Source organism: Rhinolophus hipposideros, assembly GCF_964194185.1.
Source record: "Rhinolophus hipposideros genome assembly, chromosome: 13".
NCBI classification, from domain to species: Eukaryota; Metazoa; Chordata; class Mammalia; order Chiroptera; family Rhinolophidae; genus Rhinolophus; species Rhinolophus hipposideros.
In genome coordinates this window covers 49521439-49544070 of record NC_138059.1, presented here as the reverse complement: position 1 = coordinate 49544070, position 22632 = coordinate 49521439, and the positions used below count along the sequence as shown (strand labels likewise).

The 22632-nt window shown below is 35.7% G+C and overlaps 1 protein-coding gene across 7 annotated transcripts in view; it reads left to right on the top strand.

Moving 5' to 3' along the window:
- ST18 (ST18 C2H2C-type zinc finger transcription factor) overlaps positions 1 to 22632 on the top strand; it is a 141478-nt gene that overhangs the window by 51304 nt on the left and 67542 nt on the right. For all 7 annotated transcript variants that reach the window (XM_081070192.1, XM_081070194.1, XM_081070197.1 and 4 more), the window contains one exon: positions 17894 to 18090. In XM_081070192.1, the coding sequence (XP_080926318.1) occupies positions 17894 to 18090 (197 nt within the window). The remainder of the gene's footprint in view (positions 1 to 17893; positions 18091 to 22632) is intronic.

The window sequence follows — 22632 nt, the reverse complement described above, 5'->3', positions numbered from 1 at the left end:
GTGCTCTATCGGTGATTAGCTGTGTGCCTTTGGAGAAATATTCAATTGTCAAGTCTTGCTGATTCTTGACTAATACAACTTTTTTCTATATAGCACTTTCAGTTCTGGCTTCGAAATTCACCTCTCTGTCCCCTACCCACCTCCCCCATCCCAAATCATAGCTAAATTTAACCTTTTGCTTTATTCAAACATAACTTCTGAGTTCATCTTTTCCTTTGAACCTCTCCTTTGCTACCTCCTCACTTTTTTCTTTCATGATCTCTCTCTTTATTTATTTTCTCCTTCTTGAAGGATAAATGGCTTTTTTCTAAGCACTCCCCACCCCCAAATTTTGTTTTTCTAATCTCATCATCATACTGTTTTCTCCAGGAAATCCCATGCCTAAAGATATTTCTTATTTTTCTTTTTATAAAATACTCATTCCATCTCAACTCTATTAAGGCTATTCCTAGCAAAATTATTTCCTTCATCTTTACCCATATGGGATTTGTACTCATCCTTTAAGGCTAATGACTGTCATCTTCTCCATGAATTGTCCCCCCAGGTTGACTGATACTTTTTCTCATTGAATACCCAAAGCACTTATTTTCTTGTCTGTCTTAAAGCATTTATTACTTTGAATCATTGCTATTTTATTATTCATTCGTCCATCTGTCCACCCACTCAAAAGAAAGCAGATCTTCTGCCTTTAAGTTTACAGTTTGGTTAGGGAGACAATAAAAAAGGAGCACACTTTAAAAAGAAAAAACTTTAATTAATCATATAATTCTTCCTTTTTGATGCACTGTCAACATTTTAAGGACAAGAAATTTATTTTATTCACTGTTGTGTCCCTAGTACATGATGTTACTGGAGAAATATTTTATTTCATATTGTCTACCAGTGTTCGTTTTGAGGGTAAACATTATAATTAGTAATTCATTGTAAAGGAATTCCTATTTTATATATTGATTCTCTATAACTATCTTTAAAGGGACTGAATCTTTTTCTTCAAAATTCTTAGATTCTTTTGCTAGTTCTGTCTCTTTAAAGTCAAGACTATTAAGCCAGCAAAGTTTCCACTGGCCCCTTAGTTACAAATCAGGGTCCTCTAACTATAATCATTTCTAATTCATTTTTCTACTGCCAATAAGTGTCTTCCTCTACAAATATAGTTTATGGAAGTATCAAATATAAAAGTGAGGTGCTCTTAATTTTGTTAACTTCTTTATTAATCTCATTTGGTCATTTTCAGTCAGGAAGAGAAAACAAAACTAGAAAAGAAATGCATATTGCCCATTTCTAAGTTGCTTGCATGAAGTTATCAGCCAGATGATTTTGTGGACAGGTGTGGCCTGATGCTACAAGGTGAGAAAATAAAGCCAATGCTGAACATGTGAACACTTAGAAGAAAGACAAGGCTGGTGCTGCCAAGTACAGAGCAGTATGGATTAGGAAAAACAGTTTGGGGGTTTTCCTTAAAGATTCTCACAGTGTTTCTCAGCCTGACGCATAGGAGCTCACACCGTCTGTGGGGAGGCACACATACATGGGGATGATTCTCCAAGGGGGGGGTAGGGAATGTATCTCTAGGGACTCATTCAAAATCAGGGCTAGGGGAGTGAAACTTGTGTAGGGAAATGATTGCAATATGCCCCTGGCAACAGCTTCTGTCTGTATCACCCTGTGTGGGAATCATAGAGTAGACCCTGTTCTTCCATGTTGCCCCTGTGAAAAATAGAGAGAATTTAGATTTCTAGACACCTCAGTGTTTATGGTAATTGCTTCAGATCCTCTAAGGATCCTTGTAGGTGAAAGCCAATACAAAGCCTGTGGTCTGTACTGTAGGACCACAGCACTGGGTTCCTGAAAGGCAGGTCTGGCAGGCTCACTCTCTATGGTCATTTTCAAAGAAATGTCACTTCCCAACATGACATGCTCCCTAATTTACTCCTACCTCACTGACTGTGCCTTCTTAGTTCTTATTGCTAGTTCCCCCTCAGCTCTCCAATCTCCCAACAGTGGACCCTGATGCTAGGATGCATCCTCAATCTCTTTTGCTGGTGATCCCTTGGTGATCTCCTTCAGGCTTTCAATACATTTGTATGTAAATGAAACCTGTCTTCCCTGAATTCCAAAGTCATATCTCCAATTGTGTAGTAAGCATCTCCAAATGGATCCCTAATGTATACCTCAAAACTAAATACATCCAAAATTGAATCACAATCCTCTATAAATTGTACAAACCTACTTTTATTTTTACCTAATTTACTTTTCCACTTGTCAGTAAATTGGGAAAGGCAAAAGCCTTGGAGCCATCCTTGATCCTCTCTTCATACCTATATGCAATTTTTGAACATTCTTATGGCTCACATTTCAAGATAAACCCAAATCTGACCATTTCTCACTATCTGTGTTGCTATTACTATGCTCCCAAACCATCACTGCTCACCTGAATTATTGCAGTAACCTCCTGACTGGTTTCCCTGCCTCTGTCCTTTGCCCTTTATAGTTCATTCCACAAGGCAGCCAAAATGACTACCTTAAACTTTTTAAGTGAAAGTCAGATCAAGTCTCACCTCCTCTCAACCTTTCAGTGGTTTCCACTTTTCTCAAAGGAAAATGCAAAATCCTTACTCTAGCCTGGTCTCTTTAATATCTCCATTGCACCCTGCACACTGGACCCCTTCCTAAATCAGACCTGCTTATGCCTCAGGCCTTTACATGCTCTTCCCTTTGCCTGGAATGCAACTCCCTGCACAATTGCCTGTCTTTCTCCCTCACTTGCCTCAAGTCTTTATTCAAATGACTAAGGCCTTCCATGACCTTAGCCTTTAAAATGCCAAGTCCTCATTTCTCAGTTTTCTCTATTCTTAGTGGAAAAATATGATCATGCTTTTATATGCAGTACTACTTATTACCTTGTTTCTAATCTGTCACCTTTCACAACAGTGTACATTTTCTGAAAGCAGGAATTGTCATCTCTTATTTCATTGATAATATCCACAACATCTAGAATGGTACCTGATGCATATAGGTGCTAATGAAAAAAAATTGCATAAATGTGTTCTGGGTATGATAGAAGGCACTGGAATAAAACAGGCACTCACAATTTTTGAAAGGAGACAGCCTAAAAGTCATAAAAACACAGTGTAATAATGCCTATAAAAAAGTGTATGTAAGGGAGCACAATGGAATGGCTAGTAATTTCTGGCTGAGGGTTTAACCTGAACTGGAAGAATGAGAATGTAGCCAAGCAGGAAACTCCCATGGGCGGGAAGCAGGCACTCTGTAAAGATGAGTTAAATTAGATTGAAAGGCAAACTCTTTCAGCGGCCTGATTCTTGGCCTGCTGTGGATTTCGGTGGCTGGGACAGGTCAGAGGAGGAAGGTGAAATAAGACCAGAGAGTGTCTCTTAGTGTATATGAAGGCCGATTCCCTCCATTACTTCAAATCCACTTCTGCTTATCCATCCTTAACAAGATTGCCCTATATTTTTTTGAAAGTGATAAAAAGTCATGTATCAAAAGAAAGCGTATACTCTAAGATCCAAATGTCTTCAATTTTTATAATTTTATGCTTTAATGAATTAAGCTTTGATGTTCAGTTTATTTCTATATCTAAAACAAATGCAGTACAATTTCTTGACAACATTGTAGACCAAGACTGCAAACAGGTTTTTAACCTCATGATCCCTATTACCCATGGAAATATCCTTGTAAATAATGATTTACAGGATAACTCCCAGAAGTACATCCAACCAACATGTGGGTCAAATTGTAAAGCGGGTATACTAAGCCCTTCCATGCCCTGAATCATTGCCTGTGTCTCAGGAATTGTGCAAACACTTTCAATATCCTGTTTTGCAGGATATGAACAGATGCTACTGTCCACATTGTCTAGATGAGTTAACTCTGGCTCAGAAATGGGTCTCCAGTTGCTTTGGCCGTCTCAGGGAAGCACAGTTGTATAATATCCTGAATGACAATATGAATTTTTTAAAAAAAGGTTGTATGATGTAATATTAAACTACACATTTAGACTAGGATTCATGTGCTGGCAAAATAGTCACTCACTTCTACCCCCACTGTTAAATGGAAATATAGCAGCATCCCATGAATGCCCCAGGAAGGTGGCCAGCCTGTTTCATTAGGAGATTGCAAAACCATGTTGGGACCAAGCCTGTCTGACTTAGTGGGGGCTGGGATAGATGGGCAGGAGGGGTAATTTCTCAGAAGCTCTGGTAGTGAATAGGAAGCAAAGAACATGTGTGCATAGAAGGGGTTGGTGGGTTACAGGAAAAGACATGCGGCACTTGTAGGCTTCATTTTTAGTTGAGTACTTCTAAATCAGGCACAGCCTTTAAAAGCAAGTATATATACTTACGCATACACATATAGAGAGATATTACACATACATTTATATACACATAATTATAATAGTATATCAAAGTAGGTGACTTCTAAGTCACTTCATTATTTTAACACTTGATCCTCCTTTTCAATATTACTCCAAGCACGGCAGCTAGTTCTGTGAAATGATTCATAGTATGTTTTGGGAAGGTGAGAAGGATAAATGGAAGCATTGCAAATATCAGACAATTCTTTTTCATAACAAAGCCCTTGTGTATATCTGTAGGTTCTAGTTTTTCAGTCCAGGGTAACCTAGATTTATGGACCAAATATCTTCATGCAGGTAAATATGAAGAAATAAAATTGGCATTTTTGGATAGTCGTCATAAAGCAGCCACATACTCTTAAAAAGTCTTTTGTCAGTAATTTTGAAAGCCAAAAAATTATCATAGTACTCATATTACTTGATGAAATTGTGTTTGTATACATGCCTGTTTTGTTTTGTTTCCCCTCAGTGGGTGTATCTTTACCTCATACTGTTGTGTCTGTGTCTCCTTTTTAAGTTGCTGTCAGTGTCTTTATGTCTATTCATCTTTGACTATCTAATGTGCTTTCCCCTCTACACACACACTCTTAATTTCCATTCTTTTCCCTAGCCTCCCTGACTTCCTTCATTTTGATAGCCTCAATCTCACACACTTTCTTCCTCTCTCTCACCTTTCCTTCTTCTGCAAATTTCTATTCTAAATGTTCATACTAGGCCCACCTTACTCAAAATTGAGAAACACATTCTTTTGAACATTGAGAAATATCTTTAGTAGAAACTACAACAGAAATTGCCAGTAAAAGAAACCAGTGAATAATGAAAAGGTCAACATTAATAAAATTTGTTCTAGATAATAAAAATAATATGACTCTCCTTCTTACTAAAAATATATGAAATAAATAATACCCGATAAAACTATTTATCCATAAATTTTACCTAGAATTAATGAATTAGTTATATTTCAAAGAGAAATCACTATATTAGTTTCTAATATGTGAGATATGGTTATAATTATCTATTACATGTAAAACATTTAATTCTTACATCAAATTTTTGAACTTATATTAAGCTCCATTGTCTGTCATTCTCAATAACCGTTCAGAGACTGCTCCTTAGAAAGAGTTATGTATGCGCACCTTGGGAAAAAGAGAAAAATGTTCATGTGAGAGAACAGAAGGACACCTATGCTTTATTCATTAGAGTACTAATTAGACCTTTGTGTTTCCTTATCTTCATGTCAAGCCCTACTAAATTAACTCAGTTTTACTTATGTGGCCCCAGCCTGAGTGTTTTGTGAGTGATTGACCCACAGTAACAAAGAAGCTCCAAACCCATCATTAGTTAATGATTTTTACTTTGTGAAGAAATTAGATAATTTTCGTTAATAAGGATGTATGCATCACAAACATAAATAGGAACTTGGTATTTGACGGTTTTGGACATGGTGCTAAATAGAGATAATTTCTTTGTAAATTGTTCACCATTCCCCTCTGAGTTGTCTGGCTAATTCACATGATCTTGAGTTTATTCACATGATCACAAATTAAATATTAATCACTTTTGTTACTTTTGTTTGAAACTAATTTAGAGCAAATGTTTTTCTATGTGTACTTTGCAATCACTGTTGCCTACTCCATTCTGATGTTCCCATTCAAAAATGAGAGATAAAATAGGATTTTTGAAATGGAATTTTGCCAGTGCCTGGATAGTGGTTCTGCATTCTACTCACCAATCTCCATTAAGTCTCAAAGTTCCCATTCTGATGTTTTTATTAAATGTATTGAGGCGACATTGGTTAATAGCATAAAAGTTTCAAGTGTACAGTTCTATGATACATCTTCCATATTATATAATCTCCCTCCATCACCATATATTTGACCTCTTTCACCCTCTTCATCCTCCATACTGTTGTCTGTGTCTGTAAGTTTGTTTGCTTGCTCATTTGTTGCTATTTTTATTCCTCATATGAGTGAAATCATACGGTTCTTGTCCTTTTTCATCTAACTTATTTCGCTTAGGATGATACTCTCAAGATCAATCCACGTTGTTGCAAATGGCAGTATTTCATCCTTTTTATGACTGAGTAGTAGTATTCCTGTGTGTGTGTGTGCGTGTGTGTGTGTGTGTGTGTGTGTCACAGCTTCTTAATCCAACCACCCATTGAAGAACACTTAGGTTGTTTCAATGCCCTGGCCACCATAAATAATGCTGCAGTGTCATTCTGATTATAAAATAACTGCAAATCATTTTGATCTCTAAGTTTTATGATGAAGTAAACTGTTTTTTCTTTGTTTAAAAGTGTACCTGGAAGGGTTCTATTTCTCCTCAAACTGCAGAAAGTGCTTGTACAGTGCCTAGATGATCACAAAAAATACTCCATGACCTCTAGGAAGCTCAAAGAACTGTGCTACATACATATGTAAACTATAAATTAATATAGATAAAGTATAAATAAGTTGCAAATTCGGGGAGATGACTTTCAAAAATGAGAGCTGAAGTAGGATTTTTGATGTCGTTACTCACCAAGCAACATAAAATAGGATATTGATAAAATGGCAAGACAAATAAAACTTTTGTGCATCATTCATGGGGGTGATTTGAAAATAATATGAAGATACTCGTACTTGTATTTAACATTTCTTTTTCATTTAAATTTGAGATTTAGAGCTTAAAATCCTTACCCCCAGTGAAAAGCTGAGCCAGTATTGCTGGTTCCTCCACCAAAAGTTGGAGGTACCCAGGCAGACTGTGCAGTCTTAAGACCCAGCCTAGGGGTTGTAGGAGGCAGGAGGTCTCAACCTGTTATTACTTAAGCAGCATTTAAGTTTTTTACTTTTTAAATCTCACCGTCTTTGCTAGTATATGCTGCTAACAAAATTTCTGCTGGTGACACAATTTCTATATAAAATTATATAAAATACTATGCTAGTGAAATTAAATGAGGGCAAACTTTATTTTGCTTCAAAATGAGGTATCTGTGAATACACAAACAATTAATGTATATAGTTTTATAACATACTCACATAATATGCAAAAATGCAGTGTTTTTATCTCCATCATGAAATTTCACAGCTCTCTAGATAGATAGATAGATAGATAGATAGATAGATAGATAGATAGATAGATAGAATTTTTGGTTAGGAATACAAGCTTCAAGTTAAAAAAAGAATTCAGATTATTGACTAATTAAAGTAAAAAGAGTCACTTTGAACTCGATTCTACAAATGCATTTTACTTGAATTGTCAAGGTTCTATTATTATTCAACTAAATTTAATTTTCAGCAGATACAATCTATAATAAAATATCATAGATCAACTAAGATGATGCAATAATCTTAAAGATTTTTTAAGTAAGACATATTTTAAATATCTTCTCAAATATAATCATTATTTTCGCAAAGTACTTATGAAATGTGTGAATTTTGTTTTTGTATTACTTCATGATCAAAATAAGATCATTTATGTTTAATTTTTCTTAATACCTTTAATTTTATACTGTTTGACAAAATTAATACAAGATCACATATATTTTATTGTTTTTTTATACTTAAGAGAAAGTAAATTAAAATAACAGTCTGGCTTTAACGAAGCCAAATTTACAAGCAAACAACAACAAATATCCCTTTGTATTTAACTTCTTTCTAAATTCTTTCAGTATCCTGATTTTAAAATCCATAATGATCATCTCTTTGCTGTCTTTAATTTTCTAATTTTATCTTAATATAGTCAATTTCTTTTTTGAGGGGAATCCCTATGATCCATCATATTATATTTCTGAAAATGCCAATGAACTATTTATATATTGCATGACTGAGATGTGGCTATACATTAACCGAATTGTTTGATCAACCTATAGGCCATTAAAAGGAGATCAATGGTACCCTTATTATTTAACTGAAATACATTGTCTTTGGGTATAAAGCAAAGATAATTTAAACTTTATATTAGAGTGTACTCCTGATGCTGGTGTATTATTTTGTATTTTAATTAATTATTAAATAGTTGTTTCTTTAAAATTTTTGATTCATGAGAGGATTGAATTATCTTTAAAACTATATGATTGTTCTGTATTCCTGGAGAGCAGAGTTTGGGATTGATTAGTTCCTAATGTCGTGGTTATTTGGTCAATCTTTTTATGGACCAACTGGGATTTCTTCACTTACTTGATACTGTTAACTTACCTCCTGTCTCTCTTTTGGCTGTCTGGAAAAAGCACATCATCAGTGGTGACGGGAACTAGCAACAAAAGCTTGCACAGATCAGTGAACTCTTGTTTCAAGGAGGGTGGGATAGGTACATCATCTGTACATTCAATGGATAGCTTTTTGAGACATCTCCTAGAGAAAGGCAATTCTCTAGGTTCATGTTTGCACCAAAGTCATGTTTATACGCTCACATCTGGGTGGAGTTCAACTTCAGTGAACATATACTAAACATGTGTAAAGACACAGGCCTTCTATTACACACAGGAGATATTAAATGGACAAGAAACAGTCTCTGCTTTCTTGCAGATGTTTCCAGGTTACTAGGAGAAAGAATTACCATTATGATTATGTTTTATACTCATGCTAAATGTGCGATGTGGCATAGAAGCAATGTGTCTTGACATTGTTGCTGGAAGGACATCCCAACGGAGGATATGTTCACCTGGCATGGGAGGGCAGCAGGATGTTTGTTGGAAGTGTTCTTAGTTCCATTTAATTATTACCTCATGATTTAGAGCAAATTTTTATTATTATTACTACTATTATTATTATAATCATTATTAATACGTGGCTCTTTTATGAAAAAACTGGTGTGGATATTATGCAATTAATTAATCATTCATAAAACTTAATCCCAATTAAATAAGGAGAAAATATCTATTAGCTCTGGCCTTATGGGGAAAAAAATTCTCCCCTCTAATAAACCTGATGTTATCAAATAACCTTGCCAATGGAATCAGTGTTCCATAAAGCAAACCAACCATCAATAAATAGCAACAACTGTGATGAATTTATGACAAGATTAATAGGAGAAGCTTAAATTATAGGTTTACTGTTGGGCATGTTATAGCTTGACATAGCTCTGTAAATATGAGCGTGGTCACAAGTTTCTAAAACATAGCTGAGAGAGCTGACTCATGAACTTCAGGGACTGTGTTTGAAGAATGAGCAATATCTCTATAATCCTCACTGCATAAAAATAAATTTGTCATTTATGATGGCCTTTACCTCTCTTAGAAATCATGAGCCTTCTTTCAAATGAACATGTGACTTTAATTTTTACTCAGGCTGCTGTCTCCTGATTTCCTTAAAGTGGAGTCAAATAGTTGTTGCAGGTTGCCGATTGTCAGGATGTCCACAACACAGAGTGCTGGGTCAGAGGGTTTTAGGAAGTGAAGTGACCACCTCCTAAATTAAAACAATTAAGAAATGCAGAGAGAATATAGCATTGCATCTAATGTGACATCATGTATGGGGGGGCAAATGACTATACATTGCCTAAATTCTTACCAGAAATGATTTAGGCATTTAGGATAATTTGTTCATTTTGTGAAATGTGCGGTGAGGAAATATTGAAAGCTCTACTTCCTAAAGCATAATATTAAGATTACATTTTCTTTTTTTAATGAGGTTTTTAGATTTCAGTAGGTGGTATTTTAGATCATTAAAAGGAAGCTTATCTGTTAAAACACATGGAGAAGAGTATCCATCCTGTCTTCTTCATTTCTGACCTATCTCTCTTACATATTCCTTGTGTCTCTCATTTCAAATTTTATTGCATATTCTCTTATTAGTTATTGTTGTCTTGTGTTTACTTTCTTTCCATAAGTTAGATTATGAGTTCTTAGCAAAGAGAGGTCATGTCTCACACTTTTATATGTTTTGTTATACTGAGATAATAAACTCCTTGGAAAAGTCACTGAAATATGTCAATCTATTTCAGATTTTAAAATTGAAAATACAATGTTAAAGATTCACCCCAGATGGATATCCCAATAGAGCAATATGAAAACCATATGTCAAAATAATACACTGTTTTGTCAAATAAAATAACATATTTCTCCATCCTTGGTCTTTTAAGTCAAATGCATCAATATCTCTTGGTTTCCTAAATGAATGATAATGAATTCTGTCTCCTTTTTGCTTCAAATGGAGCATAGAGCAAAAACCAAAAACGGCAGCCATGACCATGTACTTTCTAAACCATCAGAACGGACCATAAGAGGGACTGTATCTAAGTCCTGTAGGTCAAGAGCGAGCTCCAAAGCTCCCAGCTCCTCTAGCTTAGCCACCACTACTGCCCTTGCCCCAGGTTAGGTTCTCTGAACAACAGACTAAAACAGGAATTTTGACACAATGCTTTTGGAGGCATGCTCTTGACAACAATACCTGTTAGCAGAAAAGGAAGCAGGACTGGGCAGTGTGAGAAGTTGAATTACAACACAATTGCAGCACAAGTCTCAGCCATTCTTACTGGGAGCTCTGGGGCTGAAATTGCTCTTTACAGCTTTTTCTGTCTTATGGCAAGGTTGAATATGGGCTGTCCCCATGAGGCTGTGATTTGGAAGTAGAGCGTTCTCTGACTGAGGGCAAGTCCCAGAAATGGATTCAGCTCAGATCCATTAGCTTCCAACACTTTCCTCAGGTGGGGGAAATTAATACCTTAGTCCTGTAGTGGGGAGAGGTTAGTGACATGCCACAGTATACACTACAGTGTACTTTTTCACAGTTCAAATTCACTTACTTTGCGTATTAAGTTCACTGCCTATTTACTCTTCTATTCAATCCCTTTATCCTTGCCAAGTACATCTACTAATCTAGATGGCTTACTTGGCAGCCTGACTCAGACCTTCATCCTTAAGGGATTTGAGACACTGGTCACCATGACTTTCAGAGTCTCTGGCTGCAGGACATGTTGATTTGCTGTCAAGTGTGTGCCAGAAAGAAGTTAGAGACACTTCAGTAGATCACTTGAGTGCCAAATGTATTCTTCCCTGTCACCAAAATGGAATGGCAACCTTCCTAGTCCCAATGATCAGGGTCAATTACTCCTGCCAGGATGTTGACTCTGTTCCTTGACTTTTGATCTCTAAACACAAGAAGTCCAAGTGACTGAGATGCAGTCAGAATTTAAAGTTTATTTGAACTCATACTGTGTACCCCAGTGGAAGTATTCTCCTTTTGGGGACTATGATCATTATACCCACAGAGCCAAGATTTGAAGCAAGGAATGTACAAATCCTTCGGGTTAGTGACTGAGAGGCTGGTAAACCAAGCCACTCCTAATTTCACCTTAGTTCTTGGAGCCATCTATTCAAATTATCAATGATATAGCATTATATAATGATTATTTAGAGTGCATATATATAGTATACATGAATTGCAAATACTTTTCCCCACTCTGTGGCTTACTTTTTTCACTCTTATTGGTCTTCTAAAAATTGTATATATACATATATACATATATATATATATATATATATATATATATATATAGAGAGAGAGAGAGAGAGAGAGAGAGAGAGAGAGACAGAGACAGAGAGACAGAGAGAGATAGAGAGACAGAGAGACAGAGACAGAGAGAGAGAGACAGAGAGAGAGAGAAGCATGTATATATCATAAAGAAAAGAACTCAAAGAATCTCTGCAACCTGAACATGCTTATGTAAATAGATCAAGAACAGAATATTGATAGGAAGCTCCATTTACTGGTTGTTATCTTTAGGTGAATAAAAACTTAATTTTAATGTGGTCTAATTTATCAGGATTTTTTTTCTTTTAAATTGTGCATTTTGTAAACTGGTTAAGAAATCTTTGTTAAAGTCGTGAAAATATTGCCTCACATTTTTTCCTAGAAGCTTTATTGTTTTACAGTGCATGTTTTAAATCCAAAATCCTTCTGAAATTCTTTGTGGTAAGGTAGAAGGCAAGATTTTTTTTTCCAGCTAGATATCCAATTAAGCTAGTGTCATTCATTGAAGAAATAATCCTTTCCCCAATGACACCTTTATCATAAATTTACCATATACAAGAGCTGACAATTAAGTTCATGAACTCATGCTAGAAAAAGTGCTACATACCTCATTGCTGAATATCACTACTGTCACCTTTGAAGTACTCCCCTTGGAAAGCTATGCACCAACATCAATTCCTAGTCCACTCTTCAAAGCAATTTTGGAACTCTTTCTGGAATGGCCATCAGAGCTGTCATCGTATTACCCTTGATGTCCTAAATGCCATCAAAATATCTTCCTTTCAATATTTCCTTTATCTTTGGGTAAAGAAAGAAGTCATTGGGGGCCAGATCAGGTGACTATTGAGGGTGTTCCAATACACTTATTTGTTTACTGCCTAAAAACCCCCTCACAGACAGTACCATGTGAGCTGGAGCACTGTAGTGACGCAAGAGCCATGAATTGTTGGCGAAAAGTTCAGGTCGCCTAAGTTTTTCACACGGCCTTTTCAGCACTTCCAAATAGTAAACTTGTTAACTGTTGTCCAGTTGGTACAAATTTATAATGAATAATCCCTCTGATACCAAAAAAAGTTTAGCAACATTGTTGCAACAAGTTCTCAAACTTAATTGCCAGGTCTATTATGTGCGGGCTTATTTCCGGACCCAATAGATAGAACGTCTATTCTGTTCCATTGGTCTATTTGTTTATGCTTGCACCAATAACACCACATCTTAAGTACTACAGATTAATGATTAACTTTGACATCCAAGTCTGTAACTCTTCTAACTTTGTTGTCATTCTTCTTCAAGATAGTCTTTGTTGTTTTTGGTTCTTTTTATTTTCATTAAAATTCAGAATTAACTTGTTAATTTCTAAAAAGAAAATTATTCTAGACATTTTATTTGGGATTGCATTGAATGTAATAGATAAATTTGGGAGAATTGAAATATCGCAATACTGAGTCTTTTATTCCATGAACATTTTATATTTCTCCATTTATTTAAGTATTCTTTAATTTTCTCAAAATACTATTTGTTTTATATGAGTTTTACACATCCTTTGTTATGTTTATTCCTAAGTATTTTTTACTTCTATGTATTATAAGTGGTTTTATATTTTTTATTATTTTCATAAATTTTTTATTGCTGGTTTATAGAAGTTCAAATAAGTTTTTAATAGTGCCCTCACTAAATTTGCTCCCTTATTTTAATGTTTTATTTGTAGATTGTTTTTGGTTTTCCTCAATCGTTGTCTCTGAAAAAATAATAGTGTAATTTTTTCTTATTTAATCATCAGACCTTTGTTATTCTTCTTCTTCTTCCTCTTCCTCTTCCTCTTCCTCTTCCTCTTCCTCTTCCTCTTCCTCTTCCTCTTCCCCTTCCCCTTCCCCTTCCCCTTCCCCTTCCCCTTCCCCTTCCCCTTCCCCTTCTCCTTCTCCTTCTCCTTCTCCTTCTCCTTCTCCTTCTCCTTCTCCTTCTTCTTCTTCTTCTTCTTCTTCTTCTTCTTCTTCTTCTTCTTCATTCAAATTCATAGTTCCTGGTCCCTTTCAATGAGTCCGTAGTATTCTGCCTAATTAGAAGAAACCAGTAGGAATACTCACTATGAATTTTCCATGGAAATACTAGAGCATGCAAATAGTTTCCTTGGATTCAGGGATTAATAACTTTCATTTATTTTTCTGTTATATTCTTTGGGGGAGTGGGTATGCTCAGAAAATATCTATTTCTGAAGCTACATTTTAAAAAATGTGTTACATATCTTCTAGTAACTTGCACTGAGAATTTATTACTGTGGAAAATAAGCTGGAAAACTGTTCTGGAGCCCAGTTCTTATTGGACAGATTTTGGGGTTTCACAGTTTCCTAGTTTGTTATATTCTTTGAGACCTGAAGGGTTAATGAATTTGACTTCTAAACATAATTCCAGCACTAAGTATATTATTAATGTTATCTAATTGTTGTTTTCCTCAGTCATTTTAATAATATTTTAGCCACACGTTTTCATCAAATGGAGTATGATTTCAAATTAGAATTTGAGTTTCTAAATGGAAGCATTTCTCAAATATGTAACTAAAAATTTCCCTTGGATCTGTAAAAATACAGATCCTTTAAAGATATTTTAATAAAACAAAAACCACAGATATGAAATATAGTGTTGAAAGGTATTTGGTGCATTGATAAAGTTCCCTGGAGGACTCTGGATGTTTAAAGCAACAGTTTGATTGAATAGAACAATAAATGCAGTGGTGAGTGTATTTTCTCTCTTTCTTTCTCATCTACTAGAAAAATATAGATAATAGAGCTCATTTATTTCCTTAACATTTCAGAGCTCCACAGATGGGAAAGCACAACCCAGTGGAAATTATTTCTGGCAACCTTGAGAAGATATGTTAGCAATTTGTGGCATTTCTTTCAGTGACCTGTAAAGCATGGCTTTCCCTCATTGCAGTGTCACAGTGAAGTGTCACAATAAAGCCAAAATAGTGTGCCCTCAGGGAAAACTAGAAAAAGGGACCATTTTCCATGCACACACAAAGGGTAATATTTATTATAAGTCCTTTCATTTTAGCTTCAAATGCTGCCTGGGCTATGGCTGCTTTGCAATGGAGAAAAATGCAGAGTGTGAGATTGAAAGAAAATGTTATGTGTAAATCTAACATAATTTATGTAAATATAAATAATATGTAAAAAAAGAAAATGCATTCATGGACATACAAATATGCATAAGTCTGCACAGTGTGCCAAGGAGAGTTTGTGATGTTGCATAGTAGCAACATCAGCCTGATGTTGATGGAGTCTAAAGAGCACTGAGCTGGGAGTCAGAACAGCTCTAACTTCACCTATTTTGTCCTTACCAGCACAGAAGTTATCTACTTTATCTACAGCTTGTGATATAAAAAGAACTATCCGTGTTTGATGGGTAAGGAATTTGGTGTTCAAAAAAATTCAATTATTTGTCACAGATTACACAGCTAATATATTATTTAAGGAAATTCATACACAGTTAATATCAAACACAATAATTTATTTTAAGCTAAATTTGTAGGTTGGTGCAAAGGTAATTGTGATTTAAAAGGTTAAAAATAATTGCAAAATCTGCAATTACTTTTGCACCAACCTAATCCTTAAGATAAAACCTTATATGCTTCCTCCTTGCACAGTTATTATTTGGACCCAAGTACTGAACTTGATTTTTATTACCATTAAATGTCATCTCATTAGTTTCATTCTACTGCTCCAGATATGAACATTTTGAGTGTCTTAATTACATTTTGCAACATGTTTTTCATTGCTGCAGCTCAATAGCATCTCCAAATCTAATGAATGTCATATATATCTGCACCTGATAAAGCCCTGTAATAGGCAGCTTCCTTCCAGTTAGAGAAGTGACTGGTTTATCCAGGTACTACTTCACCAAGTTGTCAAATGCAGATTGAAATTACCCAAATTAATTGTTCTAATTGGCAACATGAAAGGGAGAGCATGAGCCTTGAAGTCCAGAAGAGTGGGATTCAAATATCAGCACCACCAACTACCAGATATGGGATTTCGGGAATGTAATTTGTCCTTATAAGTAAATTTGGATAATAATGTTAACATCACAAAATTTGTAAGTATCTTACAGGTAGATGTGCAGCCTCATTCATCACCCCAACCATTAAAGAAAGAAATGACTTTTTTCTGACTGACCAGTTTTTTTTAGAGACCCAGGTATCATTAATCAGTGTTTACTGACACTGAAAAATATTCATTTTCGTAAACTTTCTCAGCCTCTTTCCACTTTCTTTCCCTGTTTTAATATCGGAATAATATTTGCCAGAAGCCTCTCTCATTTTATGTAAATCCTTTTGGTTTGAGATGATGGTTTACTGGTCTTACTTGTATATTTTCTGAGTATCTTTGATGGAAACTCACTTGATTTAGGAGACTTTAACTGTAATAGTTTAGGGAACTTCTTGAACTCATTTCACATGACTAAGAAATTTATTCCCCTTTGATATGTTTCTTCAGTCCCTCCTCCTTCAAAGGTCAATCTCCTTGACAAAGGAGGCAAGTGTAAAGCAGTTCTGCTTCTCTGTGCTCACTTTCATTACTTTATAACTGCATGTTATAGACTAATGTTCCTTGACAAACTGTCAGGTTTAGGCCATGTGGGTCTTCATTTGCTGCAGTCTTCTTATAAAGGCATGTGTTTGCTGCCATGGTCATCTGGTTATATCCTCTTTTGCTCCATCATCTGTACTTTCACTTTTAATTTGAACTCATCAAAGAAATTGTGCAAAAGCATATTTGTTTATTTAGTAACTACAATGCTCCCTCAGAATAATTTTAAATTCTCCTATTTTTAATCTTATTTAAGAAATTTCTAACCCTCTTGAATTATCTCTCTTCCTGAAATCATTTTTTTCTCCTAAAAGGAATAGCACTTTTTTCCTCTGAAGTTTTCATCTGTGACTATAATAAAATAATTTTCATGAATGGGCCACCATCTTTGCATTGATGTTTCTAAGAGAACAATTTAAGGCCTTTGTCTATTTAGCAATATTACTGAGTATTTCATCATTTTTAGTGATGGAGTAAGTAATATCTTACTGCTCTGAGTCTAGGATTCTCTCCTCTGAATCTTTTCATCTAAACCTCTTACAAGTTTGTTCCTAGAGCATTTAATAAATATCTCTCATAGACTCACACGGTTGGCTAAACCCTCTGGTTTGCTGGATCTTGCCAAGAGAATGTTTGTGTTAACTTCAATACATACAATGATCTACATTAATTCCGAGAGAGCTGTGTGTAAAAAAAAAAAAAAATCTATTTTGAAAGGGCCACCCTCAGGAGCATATCCAAATAGAACCATATGAGAACAGGAGTAAAAATAAACTGTTGTGCATTTTTGTGAATTCCAATCTTATTTCTCTTCCTTTTATGTGTCTGTTCTTTGTACCAAATTGGTAAGAATCAAAAAGCAAAATGCCATGTAGCATCTTTTCACCTTTTGTGTGTGTGTGTGTGTGTGTGTGTGACTGGACATGGGTTGATTGAATGTTCATAACTTGTCCCCTCCCTTTATGCTTCTTTCTTTCAAGTCAAAACTCAGGAAGTTACATCTAAAGTTTGATATTCAACTGTGGCAGAGATAAATAGTTTGGGTAGCAAACAACTATTGAAGAACCTTGTGATTTATCCATACTGGACACTTTTTGTCGTTGTTTTGTTTTGTTTTTCTTTGTTTTATCTGGTGGTATATTTTTCACATTAGTTGTTTCTTAGGATTAGCAAACCAGTCAAATTTTGTTTCATCCCTCCCTAGGTATTTAGTATAGTGCCAAGCAAAGCACATATTAACATATGCTTACTCAGGATTAAGGATGATTTTTTTAAAACTATTTTGATAGGCAGTAAAATAGAATCCACAATTTATTCAATGGGTGAGTTGTTAGTGCCAACAATGAACCCTAAACCTTTAGGCCCAAGTTTTCATGACTTTAGATTATACTTCAGTAAAGTCAAAGGGCAAATAGCAGTAAACTATTTTACCAAGTTCTTGATTTATAATACCACATTCTCAATCGCCACAGTGCTGCATATGATTGTTCCACGGTGAAGAAGAGGAGAGCTGAAGAACAGGCTTCGGGTGTCCCAGTTAACAAGAGAAAATCCCTGCTAATGAAGCCCCGACACTACAGCCCAAACATGGACTGCAAAGAGCGTGACACCAGGACTGAAGCAGAGGAGGATGATGGTCTTCTGGAAACCAACAAACAACCTAACACAGGTAGCAAGGAGGAGTGCCCCGAACTTTTCATATGCCCTGGCACCAAAGACTCAGCCTTTATTTATGTAGAACATACAGTCTGTATGGTTCAAACCATATTCCAATTTGGAAACAAAACTAAACACTTAATTTCACTCAGCATCCATTTATTGAGGGCCAATTTTTTATTAGTAACTGTGGAATATCTAAAGATAAGTACCAGAGTGTCCTTGACCTTTCTGAAGAAAATAAAAGGTACTAAGCCTTAAAGTTGCAGAGTATCTTGGCTCCCTAATAGGATGGATAACTAATGCCTGAAAGAACCGTTCAAAATAAAAGGACACATTTAAGCTTCAACATATGACATATTAATAAAACATTTGTTTTTGTATTTTTTTTATAAACACGTAGTATAATTTAGCACCCCCGCCCCCCAAATATAATTGATGATAACACCACGGACCAATGCCAGTGGACTGTGACCTTAATATTTTCAACATTTTAAAAATAAATATTTATAGCAATGGATGGCAGAAGGGACCTAAAGTTGGCAGTTTAGATTCTCCTTCATTCAGAAAATGATGCATTATAGAAAATTTATCACTGTGGCCATTATTTCCCAAATAAATCATTTTAATTTACCTATAGGCACACATTATGTTTTATTAATTCAATTCTTCACTCATTCATCAAATGTTGTTTGCATGCTAAGTGATATGTAGTTACTATTTTAAAAATTTAGGATGTGTTTCTACCCAGTTCACAGTTAGTTCCATTAGTCCCTGGTAGTTAGTGCTCCAGGAGTCAGAATATCACCAACTACTTGTGCATGAGGCTGAAATCGAAGAACAAGCAAAAAATTATTTCCCAGCTAACCATGCTCCATAATCTAACTATCTCCAAGCTCTGGCTACCTTTAGAAAGTAGACTCGGCTAAGTTTCTACAATGTTAAATCACAAAGTCACATTTCCAGAAATTACAGGTCACAGATGCTCCTATCTCTGGTCAAAAGAGAAAAACTCTAAGTTGTCTTCAGTACTTTGAGCATGTTATCCCTCACTCTCCGGAGGGAAAGAGAGTTAAGTTAGTGCCCAAGCCCAGTGTAAGGACTGTTCATCTCTTGGGGTACTCTTGGTACTCCAATGTCTTTACCTGGCCAGGTGAGTGCCCAATTGTGTCTTCAGCAGGCAGTTCAGATGATGAAGAGAAAATACAGTGCTCATGAAAGCTAAGATCATGAGCTTGTATCCATTTGATGGCAAAACTACAGACCATATTGTCAACTGGCTGTCTTTCAAAGAGCTGCAGGTGGACATTAAGGATGATGAACAAAACTGAGCAAATACACCTTAACTGGGGCAAAGATAAGACAAGTTTGCAAAGTACTACCAGGAGGTAGGACAAGTGCACACTTTCCCAATGCAGACAAGAAAAAGAAGGGTCACCTTACAGTGACATTAACCCAGTGTGGATTCCCCAGTTTATAGCCATATGCTCATGATTAAGGGAAATCTGTCAGTTATAGGAGCGCGAGGGGCTGAGATGATACTTTTAACACATATTATCGCTCAATAAATAGCAAATAAGAGACAAGCCACTCAAATTTTAGAACTTTGAAAGACAATTCACTTCTTTAAGGCTTTTCTTCCCAAAAAAGGCTTTCTTCAGCAAGATTTACATATTAAGGAGGCCTGGAGTACTCATTTATCCATAAAAGTAACTGAGATAATTATAGAAACAGAACAAAAATCTAATTATAATGAAATCCAATTATACTGAAGGAGTCAAAGTCAAAATGTGTTGTGATTTTCAGAGGATTTTCTTTTGTTTAAATTGTTTTAATGCAGAACAGCTGATATACATGCAAGAATCCATTAGTATAGGCCTTCTAGGATTACCAGACTCCTCAGAGTAGAGACTTTGGTTTAAAGCAAATAAACAAATGTGAACTTTTATATATTAAGCAAAAATGGTGTTTATTTTTTCACTCTTCAAGGAAAGTGTTAGCTCCAGACCCTTGAATCTCCCTTACACTTTGAAATTGCACTCAGGGCTAAGAAAGGGCTCTCCTTGGTAACTGTCCAACTCTCTGACTGCCTCCAGAAGTAGACACTAGGAATTTCTTGACCTATATTGTTGTGGTATTAAGAAAGTAGAGGTGGGTTTATTTGCTAGTTTTTGTTTTGTTGTTGTATTTGTTTTTATTTTTTTTTATTTATAATTTAGTGATCATTGTTTTTCATTGTGAGTTAGCTGTCAATTGTATTCTAATATCTTTCCATAAATTCACTATTGAAAATATTTAAACTTTTGAAAGTAATAGTCTGTTTGTATTCTGAACAGTTACTCCTAACAGTTGCTGTACTTTGTAAACATCACCGATGACATATAACATTTGTAGGTTGTGGGATTTGATGGTTAGCTTGTTACAGACGGACAAACATAGAGCTGGGAGGCCCTGGCCCTGGTTCTGAATTTCACCCCCTGTTGGCCAGCAGTGTGATCTTGAGCAAGCCTTTAGCTCTTTAGAACCATAGTTTCCTTTCTGTAAAATGGAGTAGAAAAGTACCTTTTTTAGAGTTATTATGTAGATTAAACAAAATAAAGAATTAAACACCATGTCAGGAACACATTAGTTTATTGTCCTAGGATGCCTTTGGATCATCTAGTCATTGGATCATTGGATTATCCTCATATTGAGGATGAGGATCCAGGACTCAGAAAACATGGGTCTGTTTAAGTCACACAGGCAGGTGGTGCTGGGCCAGCCACATGACCCCAGTCTCTGAATCTCAAAGCCATAGGGGTTTCCCCTCCACATTGCTCATTATACATTGACCATCCAGTTTCCCCAGACAGTTGGTGAGCTTTGCCATAGCATTTGTGGCATGGGTGGTGACCTGGGCTGAGGCTTCCTTGCGCTATGGACTGTGCCCTTTCACGGGGCTCAATTTCACTACTTATTCTAAATGATAAATAGGCCCCATCTGACTTATGTGGAGGGTCCTACATTTCCTCTGCCATTACTATCTTCTAAAATAGTAAGGGAGAAGAGAGTCATTGTTTACTGAAAACCTGTTGGGTGTTATTTACTGAAAACCTGTTGGGTCCCATCTGACCAGTGTGCCTCACTGTGTGAGTGAGGACAGCAGCATCAGAAAGGTTACGGGACCAGTTAGAGTTTGCACAGAGATGAATACCAGGCCCAGAATTAAACCAAGGTCCCTCTAATTCTAAAGGCAGGGGGATCTTTTAGTTATTTCGATGGCAAAAGCAGGAGATAAATCAGTAGGCCACTGGGGAAAATAAAAACACAATAGCATAAAAAACGTAGGCAGCCAATTACAAAGCTAGAAGAAACAAGTACCTTGTCACAGATCTGTCAGTTTCAAAAGCTCACTCAACTTTTTTTTCCTTAAAATTACAGTGAAAGCCAGGGAGACGTGAGTACATAGAAAGTTGGTTTGTAGGCTAGCAGAGCATCCCTGGAAACCATTGTGTGAGATGCACGTAGGCACCTCTATCGGCAGAACTCCTTTTTTACCTGAAGAACAATTAATAAATATTTTCTTTTAGTATATAACAAACAATTGAACCAAACAATTATGTAAACTGGAAATGACCCAAAATGCTAGTAGTTGGCAGCAGCACAGTGAAATGCATTGTCGTGCACATGTGCATTTTTGTCACTCCCGCCTCTCTGGTGATCTGCACTTAATAAGAATATTTTAAACTATGTAGCTAAGCAACAGAGGTAATTGTTGCTTTCTAGAGCTTTTGTTAGCACTCTAACACAGCCCAAATATGCATAATTAGGAATAATGTCTATAAATCATTATTGTACACATGTGGGTAGTTAAGTGGAGTGAGAGAATAGTTCAATGAATTGAGCATATTCACTGAAAATGCTTTTTATTTGTTTTCTGTAGTTCATAATACTTTAAAATTATCATAACCCTTTACACTTTCTCTTAATTGCCAACTGTGATATTGAGAAAAACTTCATTTGCATTTTAGACTATGTTTAATATATTATTTAAACCTGGAGTTCCTCTGATATGAATTCAGAAGAGGGTAGACCATCCTATCAAATATTATATGCTTGTTTATCCAGCCTCTTTTCTAGGAAGTAAAATGTTAAATTTTTCATTTTATCTTGAATAGATCCCAACAAAAGACTGCACCCTATAATCAGTATTATTTAAAGGGGCTAGTGTTGCACTAAATTCTTCCCTTCATCCAAAAATGCTTTTAGTTACTATGGCAATATTTACTTGATCCTGGCAGTCCAGTGTTGATTTAGGGAGATAATTACCAGAAAGGAAGATGATGGAGATGTATTTTTGAGTGTCCTTGTCAGAGACAATGTTTATAAAAAATTAAACGAGACGAAAAAAGACACATTGTCTTCCACACAGACACCCTCTCTCTCAATCCTCACACATGATGGCTGTGCTTTTCTTCCCTCCAAAGATGTTTATTAACACAGAATGCACTTCACTTGGTATCTTTAGCAGTCTTTAAGGGGGCTTATTATTTTGTGTTTCCCTTCCCCCACCCTG